This window comes from Condylura cristata, unplaced genomic scaffold, assembly GCF_000260355.1.
Source record: "Condylura cristata isolate star-nosed mole 26May11 unplaced genomic scaffold, ConCri1.0 scaffold00017, whole genome shotgun sequence".
Classification (NCBI taxonomy): Eukaryota; Metazoa; Chordata; class Mammalia; order Eulipotyphla; family Talpidae; genus Condylura; species Condylura cristata.
The window spans coordinates 5,096,226-5,118,877 of record NW_004567118.1 but is presented as its reverse complement, the minus strand read 5'-3'; the positions used below and the strand labels follow the sequence as shown (position 1 = coordinate 5,118,877).

The 22,652-nt window shown below is 42.0% G+C and overlaps 2 protein-coding genes across 3 annotated transcripts in view; both read right to left on the bottom strand.

Moving 5' to 3' along the window:
- Positions 1-7,418, bottom strand: part of FBXL20 (F-box and leucine-rich repeat protein 20) — a 70,151-nt gene extending 62,733 nt beyond the window's left edge. Inside the window, exon 1 of one of the 2 annotated variants that reach the window (XM_012726474.1) lies at positions 7,064-7,418. In XM_012726474.1, coding sequence (XP_012581928.1) covers positions 7,064-7,111 — 48 coding nt within the window. In that variant the 5' untranslated portion in view covers positions 7,112-7,418. Of the gene's footprint in view, positions 1-6,244; positions 6,538-7,063 lie in introns of those variants that run through there. The other variant, XM_004684255.2, reaches the window with a different exon arrangement.
- Positions 7,419-11,367: 3,949 nt separating this feature from the next.
- The window catches only part of MED1 (mediator complex subunit 1), a 22,558-nt gene continuing 11,273 nt past the window's right edge, over positions 11,368-22,652 (bottom strand). The window contains exons 9-17 of the mRNA XM_004684254.2: positions 22,351-22,424; positions 21,904-21,993; positions 19,945-20,056; positions 19,355-19,479; positions 19,009-19,127; positions 18,040-18,241; positions 16,531-16,626; positions 16,306-16,411; positions 11,368-14,823 (exon numbers count right to left, since the gene is read on the bottom strand). Of these exons, the coding sequence (XP_004684311.1) occupies positions 11,574-14,823; positions 16,306-16,411; positions 16,531-16,626; positions 18,040-18,241; positions 19,009-19,127; positions 19,355-19,479; positions 19,945-20,056; positions 21,904-21,993; positions 22,351-22,424 (4,174 nt within the window). The 3' untranslated portion in view covers positions 11,368-11,573. The remainder of the gene's footprint in view (positions 14,824-16,305; positions 16,412-16,530; positions 16,627-18,039; positions 18,242-19,008; positions 19,128-19,354; positions 19,480-19,944; positions 20,057-21,903; positions 21,994-22,350; positions 22,425-22,652) is intronic.

The window sequence follows — 22,652 nt, the reverse complement described above, 5'->3', positions numbered from 1 at the left end:
AAGTTATGTATCTACAGCTACAACTCACATGTCTGCCAGTTATCTGAAATCTTTTATTAAAAGGGCCCATGTGCCCATGTGCATTAAGACATAAAAGTATAAAACGATAGAAGGTCTTCACTTTATTGAGTCAGTTTTTGGGTGGGTGTCTGATCACTAAATATATTTACTAAATCTGTAAAATTAAATAGGAAAACAGTATAAAGACAACTATGCATACACAGCTAAATTTGGTAAGTTTAAAGGCATTCTTTCTTCTTCCTCCCTCCCTTAGATTTTCCTGGTGTAACGGAATATTTTATTATGAACATCTAAAAATACCCTTCCAAAACCACAGTACTAGTTAGATTACTAAAAATTTTAACTCAGTTTCCAACCTGTCACCAGTTAGAAAACAGTAATCTAAAGGCTAAGAATGGAATCCCCAACTACAACAAAAGCACTTTCATTAATTTGTAAGAAAAATGAGACCGGCCCTCCCTGGTGGTGCCAACAGGTTAAGACACAGCACTGCAAGCCAGCTACAGCAACTTTGTGCAAGTTCAACCCAAGGCCCTGGAGATAATCCACATGGTGCAGCAAACCTCTCCTGTCTCTCCTACTGCTCCCCTCAGCAGTGTATTTTCAGTACATCTGCCTGTTCTGCTCCCTACTCTTCTCTCTGGTGAATCCTCTCACCCCCTGCACCTCTGGCCTGTACCCCAGTTTGGTATGCATAAATAAATAAATCTTTTTTAAAAAAAGCAAACAAAGAAAAACGAGACCAAAGTTTGAAAAGAGATTTCAGGAATAAAAATACAAGAGTTTTAAAAATTATGATTAAAGAGCCTGACCAACAGTAACAGCTAAAACTGACAAAGGGGCATTATTCCCTGGCGGTGCAACGGGTACAAGCACAACAGTATGAAGCTATCTCAGCCACTGCAGCATGAGTTCGATACCAGGCCAGGGGGGTGATCCACATGGCACAGCAGACCTCTCCTGTCTCGCCTGCTGCTCCCCTCAGGGGTATGTTTCAATGCATCTTGCCTGTTCTGTTCCCACTCTGTCTCTGGTAAATATTCTCACCAACCCTCACACCTCCAGCCTGTATCCCAGTTCTTCTATGCATAAATAAATAAATCTTAAAAAAAAAACTGTGACTACTTCTAACAGAAATACTGACACAAGGAATGAAAATCTTCAATGTAGATATTAATTACATCTAAAAATGCAGGACTTCACAATTAAGAACATTCTGGGGCCTCCCTGGTGGCACAAGAGTTAAGCACGACACTAAAAACTAAGAAGCTATTCACAGCAACTACAGCACAAATTCAATTCTTAGTTAGGAAAGTGACACACATAGCACGGCTGACCCCTCCTGACCCCACCCACTGCTCCCATCAGCAGTATATTTCAGTAGATCTGCCTGTTCTGCTCCCCACTCTGTCTCTGGTGAATCTTCTCACCACCACACCTCCAGCCTGTGATCCAGTTCTTGTATGCATAAGCAAGACAATCATACTGCTGGCCTGCGCTGGCCTGTATGCCAGTTCTTCTATGCACAGATAAACAAATCAATATTAAAAAAAAAAAAATCCTTAGTAATCTTACTTAGTTTTAATACCCTTTGACATTATAAGCTGTAAATAAAGTTAAAAAAAAAAAGTTTTTTTTTTTCTCAGCCACTGGAAAAATACATAGCCCTTTTTACATGCAGCAATTTAGAAAGCAGTTATTTACTATACAGCTATTCCTCAGATTAGAAGATAAAACCGTAAGAAAAAGATCATTACTTAACATTAATAACATTGTGTAACCCTATGAAAATGAAGTCCTGGAATGATTACTTCAGAAGAAAGAGTCATGGAAATAAGGTCCTTTGCTTTTATGAAAAAATTATAGACTCAGGCCTTCCCTGGTGGTGTAGCAGGTTAAAGCACAGCATTAAGAAGCTAAAGCCACTTCTGCATGAGTTCGATCCCCGCCTGCCCCAGTGGTGACCCACATGGCACGGCAGACCTCTTCTGACCCGCCCGCTGCTCCCCTCAGCAGTGTACTTCGTCGATCTGCCTGTTCTGCTCCTCACTCTATCTCTGGTGAATCCTCTCACCACCCCTGCACCTCTGGCCTATACCCCAGTTCTGTATGCACAAATAAATAAATCTTTAAAAAAAAATACAGACTCAACTGGAAAACCTAACAAAGTGACCAAAAAAAAAAAAAAAAGGCAAGGTTTTTTAGGTAAACTGTAGATCTGAGGCATACAGCAAGCATGGGGGAAGGAAAGAGATCAAAACAGGAGGAAGAACACAAAGAAGTATGGTAATGGTTCAGGGGCGATATGGTAATGAGAGACTTAGGGAGACTACACTTTAGGGTAGAAAACAAATACTGTACAAAAGTGAACATCACATAAGAAAATTTTAAAATTTAATAAAAGAAAAAATTACAGATTCAGAGAACTCTAGAACAAATGGCGCCTTAACCAACTCTAGCTCCCTTATTTTACAGAGGAATGATGAAATATGGCAAATTTAAAAAATGACATAGTGATAAAAATCAAGATTAACAAATATCCAGTTCTCTTAATATGTTCTGGCCATACTATATTTTCTTATTTTGGACAAATTAGTTGAACTAAATTGATAAATAAGTCAAGAAACTATGTCTTATCTTATAGGTAATTATATAGATTTATTAGATTAACAGTGAGACAAAGAAAAATAATAGTCAACAGGTATTCAAAATACACAAACTAGAGCTCATGACTTCCTATCATATTGTAAAATGCTACCTGCATCTCAGTTATGAGTATAATTTTTTCATGTTAGATTTAAATAAACCCTAATAAGGTAGAATCTTTCCTCCAACAGTACTATATTCTCATTATTAAGCTATTAATACTAATACTATGAGAAAGTAGAGAGGTTTAACTGAAAAAATCTAAACACTGATTCAAGTTATTTCCACTCATCTGTTACTAATCTCACTGTGTGTTAAGATAACATTGATTACAGTACTTAAAATGAAAGATAACTTCATTCTCTTGATATCAAACACAAAGAGAAACATACTTTAGAAAAGCTCTTTTCACATATTTTCATGAGCTTTTATGTTATGTTATACTAAAAACAGTAGAATGATAAAGTGAAAAAAATGCACACTGGAATCTTGGCTCTTCTACTTACTGGCCATGCAACTTAAAACACCTCTTAGGGTCTAACTTTCCTCAACTGTAAAATAGAAATGTGAAAATTAAAGCCAACTGAGTTCTTGTAGTAACTAGATGTTCTAGTAAAACATTCAGCTCAGTGCATGGCATGTAGGAAGCACTAAATAATTATCACTAAATTTGAATAGACATTACTAAAATTTGCCAAAAAGCAATGCTCACTATCAGGTACAGTAAAGGTATTTGAATAACGAATTTCAATTAGGAGACTAAAACAATTCAATACACATTATGTCAACCTGTAAGGGTTATTATTTTTGTATAGATTTAATGCCAAAATTAAAGAGCAAAGAACAATACTTTTCACATCTCTAACTCTTTAAACTCTTCTATCCAACAGTCACTGACTTTGGGTATTCTGAGTGATGGTAAATAGATGGCTAAGTTTGTTATTTTCTTGATTTTAACTTAAAAACTTTTTCTCTTAAAGCTTTACTCTTGAATGTGGTATTTAAAGTCTGTGGCCTCCAGTCACAATAACCAAATTCAGGATATAAAGAATATTCCTTAAGAAAAGATTTAAATGACTTAACTACAAAAAAGGTAAGTTTCAGACCCTCCCTAGTGGCACAACAGGTTTATGCACCTAGCTGCAGGCTCCTCAGCAAGAGTATGATCCCAGGCCACAGAGGTGGCCCACATGGTGCAGCAGAGTTCTCCTGCCTCTCCCACTGCTCCCCTCAGCAGTGTATTTCAGTCAATATGCCTCTTCTGCTCCCCACTCTGTCTCTGGTGAATCTTCTCACCACCCCTGCACCTCTGGCCTGTACCCCAGCTCTGCATGCATAAATAAATAAATCTTTAAAAAATAATAAGTTTCAGTTACTTTCCCTCCCAGATGAAAACGTGGCAAGAGAAAAACAATCACTTTTTATACTAACTATAACTAGTTTAAATTCGTTCTCATCTGCTATAAAAACTTATTGCTCTCAAAAAATTTCTGAGGTCAGCTACTTACTTACAATAATAAAATTATCAGTCCTATAAAAAAAGGCATTCTGTAATCTGATTTACTTTTCAGTAAATATCTTATATATTAAGCCTTTTATCCACTGAAAGTACATTATCTAAAATAGCTTTAGTGAATTAGCTTATTAATTCATAAGAGACCAAACAGTTTATTGCTTTTTACTACTTGTAAATTAGGTTACTAAAGAGGTACCCTATTTTAAGACTTATTTAGATAATGAAACTCATTAGCACGTATCACTTCCAGCCCCTCTCATTTATACTATGGCATGGAATAATTCATAACATAATGGAAAAGTACTTTTAGTTTATAAGCACTTAAATCATGAACACTGTACAAAAGAATGGATTTTCCCCATTTTTAACCTTCTTAGGTACATTTACGGTGCAATTGCAGTAAAGAGATGTGCTTCAAAAGTGTTTTTCTGAATATTTTAGTACCACGACTGTAAGCTATGGATTAAATAGGTATTCATTTTAAAAGGCAGTAACAATGCTACTTAAAAGTACAAAAAATTCTTTCTAGTAATTACTCACAGTCTAAAAGTTAAGTAGCAAAAATAACAGCTGATTGCAATGGCAAAAAGCTATTTTCCATCTTCAATGTCAGCTTCCCTTTGGAGATTCCTGTTAACTGTTAAATGTTTGTACAGTAACTTTAATTACACTCTGGACTTTTACAGTAGTATTGAACACAAACCAGATAAATTAAGCTTATTGGATCTCTCTACATTAGGGGAACGTAAAGTTCTGTTAAACAACAAATAGTATCTACTACAACACTTTCTTCCCACCATTAAGTTAAACATGAAAACTCTCTGGAGACCAATTTTCTTCACTTCTAGCCTGCAACAGTAATATTGTAGCTCTGAGTTTAAACTTCCTTCAAACGCTTCCTGTGTTGATCTTTGTAGATAATGTAAAATATTTCTCCCATATGAATAAAAAGAAACCGAGTTAGAGACTTAAGCTGAAGGCCTTTAGGTAAAAATTTCACTCACTGGCCTTGGTAAGTTTCTCAAAACTTTTGTCTCACCTTCTTACAATTTCATCCTTCAAATGGAAATGAGGGAGGGAAAAAACACACACACACAAATGAGACTGTACACTGAGCTGTGAGCTTGATTCGCTGCCAGAAAAGGCCAGGTAACATATACTCTTATTGTAGAAGTTTCTCTCACTTATCTCTTCCATGAACCTTCCTGTATGTCACTACGTTGCTGTAACTCATCTGTGGTCACTTCCCAAAGGAATCACTTCCCAACGCGATGACTATTCTCTAAAGATGCTTTCGGATGCTTTCGTATTTCCTCATCTATTTCTCAATTCCATGACTATAAACCTCTCTCACAGGGAAGGAAAAGTTCTTAGAGACAGACTGGAATGGATTTTCAAAGCCTGTCGACATCTTAAGAGTTCCCAGAAACAATGAGCCACAAAAGTTTAGACTAAACGAGAAAGAAGAGGAAGTGTCAGAACAATACCCCAACCAAACACAGCACCAAAAACCCGAGGTCGTCTTTATCACCCCACTCTACCACCCCACCCCACCCCCACACTTCCCCAGTTTAACCGAGGTCTCCCAAAGTCAGAGAAAAGCTCCCTTCCCCCTCCCAGGCCCACCATTTCTCCCTCGACGGACTTGAAACGCTTCGCGAAGGTGGTGCCATAAAGAACTGAAGCAAGCTCCAGTCGAAGGGAGCTGTGATGCTTTCTGTGCCGGGTGGGGAGCGCCAAGCCAAGGGTTCCGTAAAGAACGGAAAGCTGAGAGATACTGGGGGGAGGGGGGAATTAGGACGCCAGAGCTAATCCCCTGCCGGGGCCCGCTGGTGGATGAGGCAGGAGGCGACCAGCCAGCCGGGAGGACTAAGGAAACCGGGCTGCACTGGGCTTTCGGGTCCCGAGAACCGGGGAAGAAGTCGGGCAGCACCGGCGGCCGGTGGTGACGGCGCCAGGCAAGGGAGGAGGCTCCGTGCGGAGCGAAATTTTCGGGGCACGAAAGCGACAATCGCCTTCCTCACGCCGCCCTAACAGCCCCCCCCCACCCCGAGCTCACACCTCAAACCTGCTCTTGGTCACTCCGTTCACGTCCCTCCTCATGGGGCCGGCGGGTGCGGCCGGGGCCGGGCGCTGCGGCGTGCGGAGTGCAAAGTCGGGGGGCCCAGGCCCGCGAGTTCCGGGACCCGGAGGCGGCTCGGAGGCGGCGGGCCGGGGCCGTCCGTGGGGAGGGGAGACCTCTCGGCTCCCGGCGGGGCCTCCTCCACCTCCCGCAGCGCCGGCGGCGGCGACGACTGCTCGTCTCAAGCTCTTCTCTCTCCTCAGCCTCAACTTCAACCCAAAACAAAAACACTCCCCACCTGCCAGCAACGCCGCTCCTCATTGGGCAGAGCCGCCCGGGCTCCGAACGGCGTGGGGAGGGGGAGGAGGAGCGCGGCGGCGGCGGCGGCGGCGGCGGCGGCGGCGGCGCGGGACCACCCCTCCCCCACACCGGGAGCAGCTCGCGGCGGTCGGCCGGGAGCAGCTCGAGCGCGGCGGCGCTGGCACGAGCGGGTGCTCGCCTCCAAGGCAGGCCAGCCACCGCGGGAAGCAGAGGCAGGAAAGTGCCAAAGTGTCCGTGCGTATCCGTGCATGGGAGGGGCTGTGGGGCGGGCGCGAGTGCGCGCGTGCTCGCGGACCGACGAGTGAGAAGGCAGGACAAATGCACACACCACCGGACCCCCTCTTCCGCCCGGCACCCCTCTTCCCTTATCTTCGGGCTAGCAGCCCGCGCCAACCCACCCCACACTTGAGCTTTCAGTCTCGTCCTCCCTGCCCCCGTAGCCTGTGCTGACACACGCGTCCTTCCCGACCACCCAACTCCCGAGCCCTATCACTCACTGTCGCCTTGAACCCAAAGTGCAGCAGGCGGTCCCTGCTCGGAGCCATTTTCCTCCTCTTTCGGGTGATCTCTAGATCAAGGCAGTGCTGCTGCTGCTGCTGCCGCCGCCGTCGTTGCTGTCGCCGCCGTCGCCTCCCCCGCCCCCGTTGATTGCATTACCGGGTGTTGCAAGGAGGCCTGGGGGGCCACTGCAGGGCGTGGGACTTGCAGCGCATGGATTCGGAGCACAGGGGCTGACTGGATTTGCCTTCTGCTCCGAGGATATGCAGCGAGCCAGCCCCTTGCGCTTTGGGGTCAGGGGGTGCAGCACTGGAACGGGGCGACCATTCCTTAGGCTGGGGGAGGGGCACGCGTTGGTGGTGGAGGGGGCGGGCGAGGTTGAAGAGCCTTTGGCTTCCCCGCCCCTCCGCCGCCCGACCGCTGCTGGTGCCCAATGGGCGCCCGCGCCTGCCAGCCCTCCAATCAGGACTCTGGTTGGTGAGACCCTGCGCCTGACGCCACTTTGGCGGGAGAAACAAGCGTGTCTAAGAGAGTAGGCGGGGGCGCTAGCCTAGACAATACAGGCGTTCTGACTCCTAGGCTTTCGGTGGCAGCTGTGTTAAACCACCCCAGCCCTCAAGGTGCCAAGATTAACGATCGAGTTTCCGCGAATTAAAGAGCAATCATGTTATAGTTTACCTTTAAAAGAGCAACTTCCTAGTTCTGTCCATTAGAAGTGAAATAAATGCCAGTAGTCCTGACAGACCTGATTGTATTCTGAAGCAAGAGTGTAAACTGGACGACTTGAGACACAAATGTAAAAGCAGTCTTTTTTGCCCCTAACTTCGTTTTTATCCTTTAAAGGATTTGCTAAGCAAGGAACCTAACATCAGAAATGTTTCTGGCCTACAAGCCTGGGTTTGTGTTACATTCGCCTCCTGTTCCAGATACTTTTAATATTATCACTTCATTTCACATAGAAAGCTTAATTCAGTCTCATCTAAGAGCAGTTTCCTTCCAGGAAGGTCTGATAAATTTGCGAAATTGCTATGAGTAGAGAAATCAAATGAAGGAAAATTTGCATTTTTTTTCATTCCAGTTGAAGCATTTCAAGTAATACTCAGGGAGGATTTACTTTTGGGTTATTTTTTGATTGACTGGACTTTTCAAAAGCTGAATCAGGCCCTCCCTCGTGGCTCTACAGGTTCATACGTGGCAGCACTATGAAACTATCTGCAGCCACTGTGTTGGATCCAGACCAGGTAGCTGACCTGCATGGTGCAGCAGACCTCTCCTGACCTGTCTGTTGCTCCCCTTAGCAGCATGCTTTAGTTGATCTGCCTGTTCTGCCCACGACTCTGTCTCCGATGAATCCTCTCACCCCCCAGGTCTTGTATATATAAATAAATCTTAAAAAAAATTATGAAAGGCTATAAATGTACAACACATAGACATATTGCTTGTTATCAAAGAAATTTATTTGCATGTAAATAAACAGGTTCTTTTGTAATGTTTTGGGAAAAAATCCCACAGATTTTGTCTACTTTCAAAAAAATGAAAAACCCCAAAGTATTTACAGAACGGCCATATGCACAGAAAATCAAAATTGAAAGACTTTAGAAAAGACCCTCCCCAACTGCTCATGATGTACATTTTTAAAACTCAAAATTTAGACTCAGCTCTTATAGCTGAGCATGTTTCCCAGCCTAGTTTCTGAGATGTTAAATACTTCCTACCCCTCAAAAAAACTAACTCAAGGGTAGAAATAAGGGAGAAAGGAGAGTGAAAAGAAAAGGGGAAAAGAAAATGGGACTTCCCAGGGAATATGAATAACCTGTTTTATTATACTGGCATCTGCTTTAAGTGACTTCACTAGACACTGTATGACTCACTGGCTCCTCAAATGGGTTTCTGACAATTCATGATACTGCTACACTTAATTTTCAGAGGAAAACTTTTCCAAGAGTCACCAACCTCAAACCTGGTTTTGGCAATTATGGTCTATTTCATCCCCCACCCCCAACACTTGTTTTTGAACACACTGGATTCTGAATCTGAAATCTTCATGTACATCAGAGCAGGCTTTAACCAAGAACCCCTAACATGAAGCCAAAAGACAGATGAGGAATCAGATCAAACTAAGAATACAAGACACCAGTAGCAGAAGACAGGTAGAAGTTGAATTCACGTCCTTGCCGTCTTTTGAAACAGGAGAATGAGTACACCTAGACAGGAGGGAGGTGTCCCAGGCTTGGTTTATTCTGCCTCTTCTCCTCCACCCTGTGGAGAAATGCAGTGCTCCCTGGTTCTCAGGCAGGGTGAAGCAGTTTAGCCCCGGCTCCCTGTTAAGCAAGTTCAGATGCTGGGTCAGTGTGTGGGGTGTGCCCATCGACAATTCAGGGGCTTATCCTTCATCCAGATCCTAACTCGGAATTCTTTGATCTGGGATGAAGACAGAAAGAGAGAAAAAGCTTCCCAGTTTACTCATTTTGGTATTTGTTTGCTCTGTTTGGGGGAGCTGTGCCCCTGACATTATGCAGTACATACCCCATAAGATCTTCCCCACCCAGAACAAACTTCAAAACCATGTTAACTTTATTTTTCTTCAGAAACCAATGGGATAGGATTCAAAACTAGGTGAGAAACTTGTGAGAAATCCAACCTGGTTGTATGTCTGAGGCTGCTACTGTATCAGCATCACAAGATAAAGCACTCTGGTATCACCTTGCCCATGTCCTCCTTAGTGTCACCCAAGACATTTGACTCTGATACGGTAACCGATAACTTTTCTTGCTCCACTTTGCAATGTTTCGTTTCCTACTTCTTATTACCTTGGGACACAAAAGTGGCAGAGTTGTTGAGAACTGATGACCAGAAAAGAACACTAGAGGAAATCAGAGACAGTCAGGAAAGAAAGCCAAAGCTGATTTTCCCACTCTAAACTAACTCCAACCTGCAAAAAGAGCTGACCGTAGAAATCTTCAATATCTGATGAAGTCACTCTATGACACACACACAAATGAATCACCTGGCTTTTTTTTTTTTTTTTTAAATCCAGAAGAGTTGTGCTGGGGACCCTGCCCCATCCTGCTGATACAGATCCTGAATGGAATCATCAGGAATGGCACAGTGCAGGTGTCAAAATCAAAGTAAGGCCGCAGAATTTTGAGAGGACCCTCCAAATACTGAGAACTTGTGTTGCACTCATATGGTCTCCTGGATTTCTACTATTTATGGAAAAGGGCTTCTTATGATGTCCCCCAAATCCAGACTCAGACCTATTCCTCAAAAAGGTCCAATTGTATTGCTACATAGTAGCAAGGGTTATCTTCATGCCCACCTAGCATTCCAGGCCCCCATTGCTTCAAGTGAGCTTGAAATTATTTTAAGTGAACTATGGCTGCAATTTGTTTACCTTTTATCTAAAGGAACATACAATGGAGTGATTAAAGTCTGGACTCCTTCTCTTTATGATGAAGAGAAACAAAGAGCCCAACTCTCAGGAATGGCCTCAGTTCTCCTACAAACAAAATGCTGGGATGTGGACTTTTGGCACATTGTGGAAATAGGAGAACTAGTAATTCTGTAATGGTTTGCATGCCACCAAGTCAGAGAGACTGTCCCACAATAAATCTTACTGCATCTGAAAACATGTTTATATCCCAGAAAGTCAGCCCAGCCTTTTTTCCCTAAGAAAAAAGAGATTTTAAGTCAGTACCTCCACTGGGAGGTGTTTCATTATATTCCTATGATGCGTGAACCCTATGAAAAACTTCCATTCAACAAAAATACCATTTGGGTTTTTCTAATTAATTCCTAAAGGTGGGCTGACTTGATTTGCTTGGGCTTGATGCTACATTATCAGCACAAGCTACAAGCTCCCTACCACCAAATAAGCCTTGCTCTCCCACCACCGATCATTTTGAACCCTGAACCTCACAGAATTAGAAACACTGTATAAAAACAAACAGATAAAGGGTTAAAATATTATAAATAAATAGCTAAAATTATCTTTCCTCCCCCAATCACTCCTAAGAAACAGACACCAAACATTACTTGTGTCCAAAATGATCAAAGTCCTTCATTTGCCCATGCCTCAAATGGACAACTACCCAAACAAAGGTGAGCCACCTTCATGCAAATGCATCAAGGAATGTATTGCTTTTTCATTTCCTGCCCAGCCCTTCAAATACATGCACTAAAATGAGTTTAAGACATGGCCTAAAAATGGAAAAAGGGAGAAAAAATATATATGAATATTTCCCACAAAACTGCGCCCCACCCTTCCTTCTCCCTAGGCCCCTCCCACCCCCTCCCTTTCATAAGCAAGTATTTTAACATTTTTCTGGCAAAGAAACAATTCTTGGTAATCAGAAACAAACCCTGTGGTCTCTTTAGTAGGGTCTGGCTATGCCTTTCTAATTTCACCCAGCCTGGTGTCAAAACCATACCATTTTAAGATTATTAAACACAAAATCAGACCTGCTTGATCCACCCCTTGATTTGACTATAAAATTATTTTTTGTCTGTCTAATTGCCAATCAGGGCCACATCCATGAGATCATCATCTTCCTCTCCAATCATAAAGTCAGGGCTGAGCCTTGAGGGCCTGTCTGTAGATAAGATTGTGTTACTTGTCATAGACAAGGACTGGTCTGAAGAAATAGGTGATTTAGACCAACTCTCTGGCTTGATGCTGTGAGATTTTTTCTTGTCTCGGTCTTTTTCCCGGTCCCTGTCCCTATCTTTGTCTTTTACTTTTTTCTTTTCCTTTTTGTGCTTCTTATGCTTCTCTGTGCTGTATTCTGGAAGTGGTCGGATGCCATCATCTGAGCTGGGACTGTTCTGGTAAGATTTTTCTGCAATGGAGGAGCCTGACTCACTTTCACTGTCCAGATTCTGGGGGGTATATGCTGGTGACTTACTGTGGCTGGGAGAGCCACGCTCATGCTTTGGAGTGGAACCACTGATGAGTGGAGAGCCATAGTTTTTGGAAGAGGCCATCTGAGGCCTGAGCCCTTCTCCACTACTTTCCCCAGGTTTCTGCAAAGTCACTTTGGCTTTAATGCTGGGGGATCCCCCATCATGCTTGCTGATGATAATTTTTGCCACACCCGTGCTCCCTACATTTTTTGACTCTGAGGTCTTCTTTGATGAATCCATTGAGCCTCCTGAGGTGGGAACTTTTGATTTGTCTTTATCACTTTTCTCACGCTTGCCCTGGAACTCTCCTCCTGACAAGTTATGTTTGGAGGACATAGGATGACTAGAAGAATTTGTGCTCACCCCCATCTGACCGTCCATTGGATCTTCACCCCCGGGACCACTGGTTACAACCCCATGCTTCAATTTATCTATGACTGCTGTTAAGGACGGCTTCTTATTTCTGCTGGGAGATTTCCCTTTGGAACTCCCATGCTGATTCTGTGAGGATGACATGGAAGAGCCACTTGAGAAAGAAGATGAAGATGCTGTACAAGAATTAGATGATGGGGGAGTTTTCTGAGACAGTGAGCCTGATGATCCTAACCCTGAAGATGACTTCATGCCAACACTTGAACTAGTTCCAGACAAATGAGAACCACCAGAACCTGAACTGATAGGGGACTTGGCTTTAGAAGATGGGGGAGTCCCAGGAACTGGCTTCATTGGAGAAGCAAGCTTTTCAGAGCCTCCAGGTGGTCTTGAGTGAGAAGGGGATATGTTTGGTTTACTTAAAGAAGGATTCATAAGCGATGATGGCTTTCCTTGAGGTTTCATCTTGGTGCTGCTGGAGCCACTGCTCAGTCCATGCTTGGTGATAGGAGAGGAACCTGGCTTTCCCCCAGACTGAGATGAATTTTTGGACTGGCTAGATCCAGAAGACCCTTGACTAGAATATATACTGCTACTTAACTTGGAACTTGATGAACCTTCTGATTTACTGCTTTTCATCTTGCCTGAGTTGGAAGCAGATGATGAGGAAGAGGAGGAGGAAGAATGACTGTGGTGGCTTTTACTGCCTGAGGAAGACACAGAGCCACTGCTCGTATACTGACTGTGAGAGGAGGGCTTACCCACCATCACAGTTCCCTTAGGAATCTGAATTGTGATTTTGGGAATGGGTGGTGTGGCAACACCTGGGGGAGTCTGAGATCTTCCTGAACTGCCTGGAGATTTGGATCCACCTGTACTGGTAGGGGGGGTGAAAGGTCGGTTAGAAGAACTGTGAGATGGTGACTTTCCCTCAGTGTCTGCCTTCTTCCGCTTTGGAGGCTTATCTTTGCTTTTGCCATCATTAGAAGGGGTACGACTACGCTTCCCTGGTTTGGTATCTAATCCTGGTCCTGAAAGACTACTATTACTGGTGCCGTTGCCTTCCTTTAGTCTCTTTTGAGTCTTTTCTTTCCCTAAGTCACCACTGGTCAGTAAAGGACTCTGGCTACCACTGTGATGCTCCATAAGATCTGTAGGACCCAAAGCCTTACCAGCCACTGTTATAATACTGAAATCAACGGTGTCAGCTTGGCTATTGCTTTTAAACTTAGTCTCCCCATTGTCAGTTCCAAGCATTGGCACGCCCAAAGTATTCAGTGCCTGAGATGCAAACCCTTTGAAGTCATCATTATCTCCACTTTGGCTGCTTTCATCAAAATATTCTTCTCCAAAACCACTTTGGCTATGGCTGTTCAACAAATCTGGATTGAAGTCTACTCCGTCAGGAAAAAAGTGGTTGGTAGGAGAGTCACTACTGGGGCTTCCCGCAGCATCTGCAATAAGGTCAGCTGGATCCGTGTATGGATTTTCATTATTATTGGTCTGAAAAACATCTGGATCAAAGAGGGCACTCTGAGAATGCCCAGAGCTTGAAGAATCTCGAACAGGGGTGCCAATGGGTGGGCAATCGTCACTAGTGCTAGGAAGCTTAGAGGCTTCTTCTGCAATGTCTGAAAGAATATCAGTTACATCTGGGCCAATGCTGTCTGAACTGGATAGTCGGACCATCCTTTGAATACTGGGTTGGGGATGAGGTACTGGTTGTGGATAAGTTGTTGGGGGAGTGCTACACTGGCTTGGAGCTGGAGTGATATGTGGTGTGTCCAGAGTGTCAGCTGTCATGTTGACATCAAAGATAGGGTTCTGTGAATCAACATCCATTGAAAATAACTCCCTCTGAAAATCATCTTCAGTTTGGTGCTTGGGTTTTTCAGGTGGCAATCTTGAAGACTTCTTCTTCTTTGTCTTGTTGCTTCCTGAACACATTTCCATCCGGGGTGAGCCGGAAGAAGAGTTCTGCCTTTCTAAAGGGCTGCTTCCATAAAGGGTTGAGAAATCCTGGGCAGGATTATCTTTAAGAAGGTTCATGAGCATCGGGTGGTTCTTGGTGTTGCCGGCCATCGAAGAGACAGGTGGCGGCGTGTGATGAGGAGGGGTCGGACTCGAGCCAATGGTAGACCCCCCGTTCCCTGTGATTTGCAACAAACTGGTAAGAATTGGGTTCTGAGACACCTTGCTGAAGTCCTCCCCATGGCCCACCGACTCATGCCGATCTTTGATGCTCATGCTCATATTAAACAAGGTGGTAATGGGACCCCCCGGAAAGGTGTTGGTTGGTGTAGTGGTACCACTCATTGGGTTGTTGCCTGTGGTCATGCCATACCCTGGGCTGCTAGCCGGGGGCAGGTTCTTTTTCACCATGTCTTCAACTGTCTCTGCAATGAGGGACAGTGCTGGGGTGTCGGCCTGAATGGTTTCAGCTTTCCTCCGAATAGCCCTCATCGTCACAGGGATGGACATACATCTATAAGATAAGATGGAAAAAACAAAATTGCACTCACTACTAGAAAAAAACCAACCTTTCCAATGAGAAAAATAGGCTTTAGTTTTACCACACTCAGATACGCCATCAGAGGTTTGTAGTAAGCAGTTGTTTTTTCTCTTAAAGATTTATCTATCTATACATACAAAACTGGGGTACAGTCCAGAGGTGTGGGAGGTGAGAGGATTCACCAGAGACAGAGCAGGGAACAGAACAGGCAGGTCGATGAAGTACACTGCTGAGGGGAGCAGTGGGTGAGGCTGGAGAGTTCTGCTGTGCCATGTGGGTCATCCCCCTGGCCGGGTATCAAACTTGTGCTGCAATGGCTGAGACAGCTTTATAGTGCTGCGCTCTAACTTGTTGCGCCACCAGGGAGGGCCCTGTAGTAAGAAGTTTTCAAGTAAGGGAAGTAACCAAAAAGGCAGGAGTGGCTGGTCTATGAAATGTCAGATCTTTGATTCATTCTAAAAAGAATATGAACCAGTAAGCAATCTTCAACCTCTTTGAGGTATCACCAAAAACAAACCACCACAGACATGTCCAAATAATCAGATGTATTTAACTAAAAGAAAATTAGTGACTATGAACTCAGTAAGAAAATGTCCCTTTTTTCAAGCTTCACATGATTAATGGGTTATAAATTTTCCTAATTAATAAATGATAAGAGGACCCTCCTTGTATAAAGGAGGAGTATAAAGGACCAGGGGAGAAAATAATAATAATGACCAACTATCTACCAGAGACATTTATGGGGGTGGAATGGGAAAGGGTGCGGGGAGGGAAGTGCACTAGACTATGGTGATGGCACATGGGTGATTTGGGGATGGGAAGCCCACAGGGATTATAACTGAGATGGAAAAAAGCGCAATATAATGTAAAACTACACTATTATTAAAAAAAAAAGAAAAAGAGGTCCCTCTTCCTGGTGGCACAATGGTTTAAGGCACAGTACTACGAAGCTAGCCACAGCCACTTCAGCTCAAGTTTGATTCCCCAGCCAGGGAAGTGAACTACATGGCACAACTGTCCCTCCCACTGCTCCTGTCAGTAGTATACCTCCTCAGTCTGCCTGTTCTGCTCCCCACTCTGTCTCTGGTGAACCCTCTCACCACCCACACCTCTGGCCTGCACCCCAGTTCATGTATGTACAAAGAAGTAAATATTTAAAAAAAAAAAAATGGATATGGTGTATAAGTAGAAAAAAAGCTATGTCTGAACTCTTCCTCCCTCCCTCATGTAAGAATCCTAATACTGGATCTGAAGTTACCTACCGCATTTCCTGTTTCTCTCATAATGATATTTAAAAATCCAAAGCTCTTATCACTTTTGAATCCAAAAACAAAAAAGGATAAATCAAAGCAGTGACTTTATGTTTTTGCTTAAATTTTCAATTCACAATAATACTGAAAACAACATTCTTTATACACCTCTTAATATGACTCTGACGGAAAGGGTCAGTGCTACCTTTGAACAACTTTGGCAATGAAGTCATCTGTGCAGATTAGTGCATCTGAAAGCCCTTTGTAGAGTTTACAGCTCACATGTGTTGAGTCCTGCACATCCATTACCACTGAAAGACAAAATACATAGGAGGTATTTGAGCAGGGTTAGAGTCAGCTTCTAAGCTTTCAAAAAGATAAAAGGATGAAACTGCTAGCCTCTGAGGTGCTAGCCACCCATACAACTCACCACACACCAGGGAGTCATTCACAGGGTGCTGAAAAGATACACTGAAACGGGATTCTGAGAGGGGACATACTTCAAATTGGAGGAGTCCAGGAGAATCTAAAAGGCAAAGAAAAGGAGTATAAGTTAATCAACCAAATGTGACCTGAGACAAGTAGTAACAAAGAATGAAATTATTTCTCTCATTCTTTAGACACTAAATCCCTCAATTTTTCTTTTAACATGCAAAGCCTACTGTCCTCCACAAGTGACTAAAGGAATGAGATTCTAAGGAATCTGCCAGTTTATACTCTAAAACCAAGAACTAACTAAACTTCAATTTTCTGATTCAAAATCATTTAAATCCTTAAATGGTTAAAGATCTTAGCAGACAGAACTTAAAAATGAACTCAAAAAACAATGTGGCCAAGGAGAGTTTCTCATTCTATCTGAGAAGCAAACATCCACTGCCTTAAACTTTTCTGTCAGTGTCTGCAGCTTTTAGCTATATAGCCCATAGTTTGGTGCAGGGACATAGAGGCTACAACTATGTTTGCCAGAAATCATGTGTCCCTGAGACAAACATGCTGGCAACTCAGACAAAGGGTCACATAATCTATCTGGAGAAAGCATGTATCACTGTAGCAATAACTTCCCAACTATCTTATAAAAATTCACTGGAATATTCTAGGATTCAAGCAGATGAACGATAAGGGCCAGAAGCACAAGTGCCTATGCTGTCATCACTCCAGCTCTCTAAAATTTCTCATTTCTAAAGCAATTCTTATTTCCATAAAGATGTCTCCTTATATAACTTCTTATTTCTTCTTGCCTACCAGTAAAAATAATATATTTCTCTCACTGAAGTTCTTTTCCTAAAGATTTAATTATGCATACTGGGTACAGGGGTACAGGCCAGAGGTGCAGGAGCGGTGAGAGGATTCACCAGAGACAGAGTGGGGAGCAGAACAGGCAGACTGACGAAGCACACCATTGAGGGGAGCAGTGGGCAGGTCAAGAGAGGTCTGCTGCGCCATGTGGGTCACCTCTGGGCAGGGATCAAACTCATGTTGCAGTGGTTTTAGCCTCTTAGTGCTGTGCTTTAACCTGCTGCACCACCAGAGAGGGCCCTGAAGTACTTTTTTAAGTAAAAAAGTTAACTACAATTAACTAGAACAGCCAAATTTTCCATGAGCACTTCTAACAGCAAACTATGTTTGAAAACAATCCAGGGACCTTCCCTGGTGGCACAAGGGGTTAAAGCACAGCACTATCAAGTTATCTGCAGCTACTGCAGCACGAGTTTAATCCCCGACCAGGGAGGTGACCCACAGAGCCTGGCAGACCTCTCCTGCCTCGCCTACTGTTCTTCTCAGCAGTGTATTTCAGTACATCTGCCTGTTCTGCTTTCCACTGTCTCTGGTGAATTCTCTCTGGTGAATCCTGCACCTCTGGCCTGTACCCCTAAACTAGAGAACCATTACAATAGTAAGTTCATTCGACCAGTAAATACATCAAAAGGAAAGGCAGTACCTTCTTTCAGAATAGTTCTTTTCACACAGCTTCCAATTAGGGTGTTATAGGCCACTTGGTGTCTGATGAGATTTAGGATAAGAGGAACCCGACCAGGATGCTGAAAAGTAATTTTGCTAACAAGGGTTCCCTGGAGACTTCTACCATCTGGCAGAGGAGCATCCTTGTTGAGGAAGTAGCAGTGCTGTTGACCTGGAAGAGCCTGAGCAAAAAAGAACAAAGCACTGAATACTATTAATTTACCCAATATACTCCAACCACAAACTATCCTGAAATCAAAACAGAGTAAAACCTAATCCTCAAAAATCAGCAAGTTTCTTAGTGAATATAAAACTCCACAAGAAACTCTTTCAGTTGATGTTAAAAATATCAATTACTTGCTTAGCTAAAAATGTTTAGTAAAAGTTCTGCTAGTAATTTCTTAACATTAATATTCACTGAGGAATCTCAAGAATCACAAAAGTGGTTCTTGAACCCTAAGTGCAAAATCTGCATACTGAAATAAAATACTCTATATAATTATATTGAGAAATATTCTTTATTCTAGGCTATTATCACAGATACAAATAAATTCAAGTCTAATGAAGTTTTGGAACTTGCCTTAAGTTGTGTATTTCAGTACTTACTGCTCTGTATGTACCTAAGGACATTTTCCTATTATAAATTCATGCTATTTAAAGGATTAATTAAGAATTCTCTACACCTACTAATACGATTGTAAAAGTTCAAATGAAATTAAGATATTTTCATCTGGAATTTCAAAAATTGAATGTACACTGTTACTTCTGACTTGGAAACACATACAATCGTTCCTCAGAATGTTTTAGAAATTTCTGTACATTCCTGCCAGATTGAAAAAATATATATCCAGTAATCCAAAAGAAAGTTATTTGACTTCAGAAATCCTATAAAGGAAGAGTCTGACCTTGGGTCCAAACAATCTACAACAATCCATAGTGCCTTACTTACAGCATAAAATCGCATGTTGTGATTCAAAGGAATGGGGTCAGGGTCCTTTGACAGCTCAAACTGAGTGATCAGTTCATACAGGGGTACATAAGTTGGTTGAGTTTCAAACAATGGAATTCCTAAAAAAACAAGGATAAATGTAATGGTCATAAAAAAATTAAATATGCTAAGAGCTCAGTTTTTCCTTCATGACTTCTACTTCACTTTTCCATATGTTTAAAATGTACTTATAAAAACATTTGCTAGTCAAAGCACGATTTGACATCTATACCCATGAACATGTTTGATGCCTACAACAACTAAAAGAATCTATGATAATCCGGATCTTCTAAAGCTTAAAACTCACCTGTACAGTTCTGAAGTTTCTGGACAAATGCTTTAGATACTGGAATTGGCTGGGGAAATTTCAAGAAGAAACAGGCAGGAAGATCAACACTGTTGGCACTGGTGATTGAGGAGAAGGAGGGGGTCCTTCAAATAAAAAAAAGGTAGACTTGGAATTTTCATTGATAAGAAAATGAAATATCTAAACACCCATTCTGACATGTCTCCATAAAATAAATACACACAAACTCTATCAAAAGTTCACCCTTTGCACTTCGCCAATGAGAAAGCACTATATTTCTTAACTCTTAAAGTACTTAATCAAACATTTATCCTGCATCATGTCCTCTAGTGATTAATATATTCCCAATCAATGTAAGTCCCATAAGGAAAAGGTAGCAATCACTAAATCAGAGAATTAGCTCTTCTCTTTCTCTCTAGGGAAGGAGAATTTGTTCTATTAGCAGGCTCAGAGAGGAAATGCAAACAGGTAGTAAGATGAGAAATTTCTAGGAAGTCAGGGGTAGGGAAAGAGTCAAGTAATTTTTCTTTCATACTGGGTTTGACGTTGAAAAAATGGACTTTGCTACACTAGAATTATATTTGACTTACCATTTGTTGTCAACTGGATGTGACCCCATAATTAATGGAGCAATTGGGAGTTTATACATAGCAGATGTTCCTTCGATTGTCACGGATGCATTCATGCCCAAAGATCGAGGAACTGGGAACATAAAAGTAAAAGGATATCTCCAAAATCACAGAAATTATAAAGATCTTAACATTAAAAATAAGGCAAACATGCATAATAAATATGCCTGCTGTCATTTTCAGATACTGTTTATTTCTATATACTTTGAAACATTAGATGCTACCTTTCTACCCAATCAGCATTATCTTTTTGTAGGTAAACCAGACAAACTTCAAGAAACAATGCATTCAAGGATAAAAATTTAAAGACTCATTACAGAAATTTACTTATTTTCTTGAATTTCAGAATGGATTTAAATAGGATTTTGATTGGTCCCTCCCTGGTCGCACAATAGGTTAGGACACCACACTGCAAGCTGGCTGAAGCTGTGTCGGTGGGAGTTCGATCCCCATCCGGGAAGTGATCTACATGGCATAGCAGATCTCTCCTGTCTGGCCCACTGTTCCCCTCAGCAGAGTACTTCATCAATCTGCCTACTCTGCTCCCCATTCTGTCTGTGGTGAATCCTCTCACCACCTCTGCACCTCTGGCCTGAACCCCAGTTCTGTATGAATAAATAAATCTTTTTAAATAAATAAATAGGATTATGGTTATAGGATAGTCAATGGTTGACGGGGACCAAATAAAGAACTAAGCCATTTATCATTACTTTTTAGCACATTAAACTGCAAATAAAAAATAACATCTATTCTAACATTTCCTTAGAAAGCTGGCTAGTCTTCATTTTTAAAGGGCCTCCTGGTGGCCTAAGGGTTAAGCCTTAGCACTATCACCAGGAAGGCCCATTGCGACGACTGAGTTTGATCCCCAGCCAGGAAGCTGACCCACACGGTACAAAATGTGCCTATCCTGTTTTGTCTGATGGTCCCCTTGGCAGTGTATTTCAGTAGATCTTCCTGTTCTGCTCCCTACTGTCTCTGGCGAATTCTCTCACACACACCCCAATCTCTGCCCTACACCCCAGTTCTTTAATAAAAGATAATTAATAATCTTTTGGGGGGAAAAGTAATGGCAAAACTGGACTATTCCAAGTCAGATATTTTTATCTTTTCATTAATTTACTTACTCAATAGCACTTATTACATTTTTATACATACATGCATTTATGATGTATGAGTGGACATGTATTCTATATCAGGTGCAAACTTTGGTATGAATGGATGGCAATATTTGGTAGGGATAGCAATGTTAATAGGGAATAGCAAAGTAAAAGTACATATAATCTAGGCACTCAAGTTTTTTTAAACAGTTTTTTTAAGATTTAGTTTATTTATTCATGCATATAAGAGCTGGAGTACAGGCCAGAAGTGGGGGGCAGTGAGTAAGAAACAGAGTAGGGAGCAGAAAAGGCAGACTGACTGAAATACACTGCTGAAAAGGAGCAGTGGATAATACTTGAGAGGTCTGCTGTGCCATGTGTGTCAGCTCCCTGGTGGGGGATCAAATTGGTGCTGCAGTGGCTGCCAATAGCTTCATAGTTCTGAGACTGAACCCCTTGTGCCACCAAAGAGGTTCCTCTTTTTAAACTACTTTTTTAAACACTGGACAAAACCTTCAGTTGCTTTGCAATTAAAAATCTTACCATTAGGGCCCTTCCTGGTGGTGCAAAGAGTTAAAGCACTTCATTATGAAGTTCTTTGAAGCCATTGCAGCACGAATTTGATCCCAGGCCAGGAAGCTGACCCACATGGTGTGGCAGACCTCTCTTGATTAACCCACTGCTCCCCTCAGCAATATACTTTGTCAATCTGCCTGTTCTTTTCTCTGTCTCCAGTGGATCCTCTCACTGCCCCTGCACCTCTGGCCTATACCCCAGTTCTGCAAGCATAAATAAACAAATCTTTAAAATAAAACCTTACCATTATTCTCATGTAAAATTATGGGAGATGTAGTTTTATCATCCAGCAGGTCAGAAGGAGAGGCATAGTACTTTAAATTCATTAAATGACCTACGAGAAACAAAATTCATCAACTTTATCAGGTAAATTACAATTTCAAGTATTTCAGTTTCTATAAATAAGTATAAGAAAATAGTGTCCCAAACAGAAGACTCATATGCCAAACAGTTTGTGAAATAGCACAGAAACCTAAGTACTGAGTTTGGTGGCAACAATTTATTACATACAATTAAAAACTAGGGGAAAAAAAAAAAAAAACTAGGGGAGGGTACATATTGATACCTTAGAAGTCATTTAAAAATACACAAATGACTGGTAATTTTCCCCCTCTGCTTATAAACAAAGATGAAAATTTATGAAATAACTGATTAACTAAAATTAGACATTTTTCTAAATAGGATCACATACCCCCACTTCTTGGACTGAGATAGCCAACACTTCCATGAAGAATCTTATCCAACGGACCTGCATTGGTTGCTTTCCTGCAAAACAAATAATCTGTGTTTGCTTATATTTAAACCTTAAGGCATTACAATGTGCTACCAAGTTCGGTTCTTAAAAGCCTTACAATAATAGCCTAATGATTCTGCCTCGTAATTGTGCATACAATGATTATATATAATCTTAAACATAAAGGGATTATTTTAAAAGTATGAATCAGTATGTAATATGTTGAACAAAAATTAAAAGTAGACCAGTTTTTTTTTTTT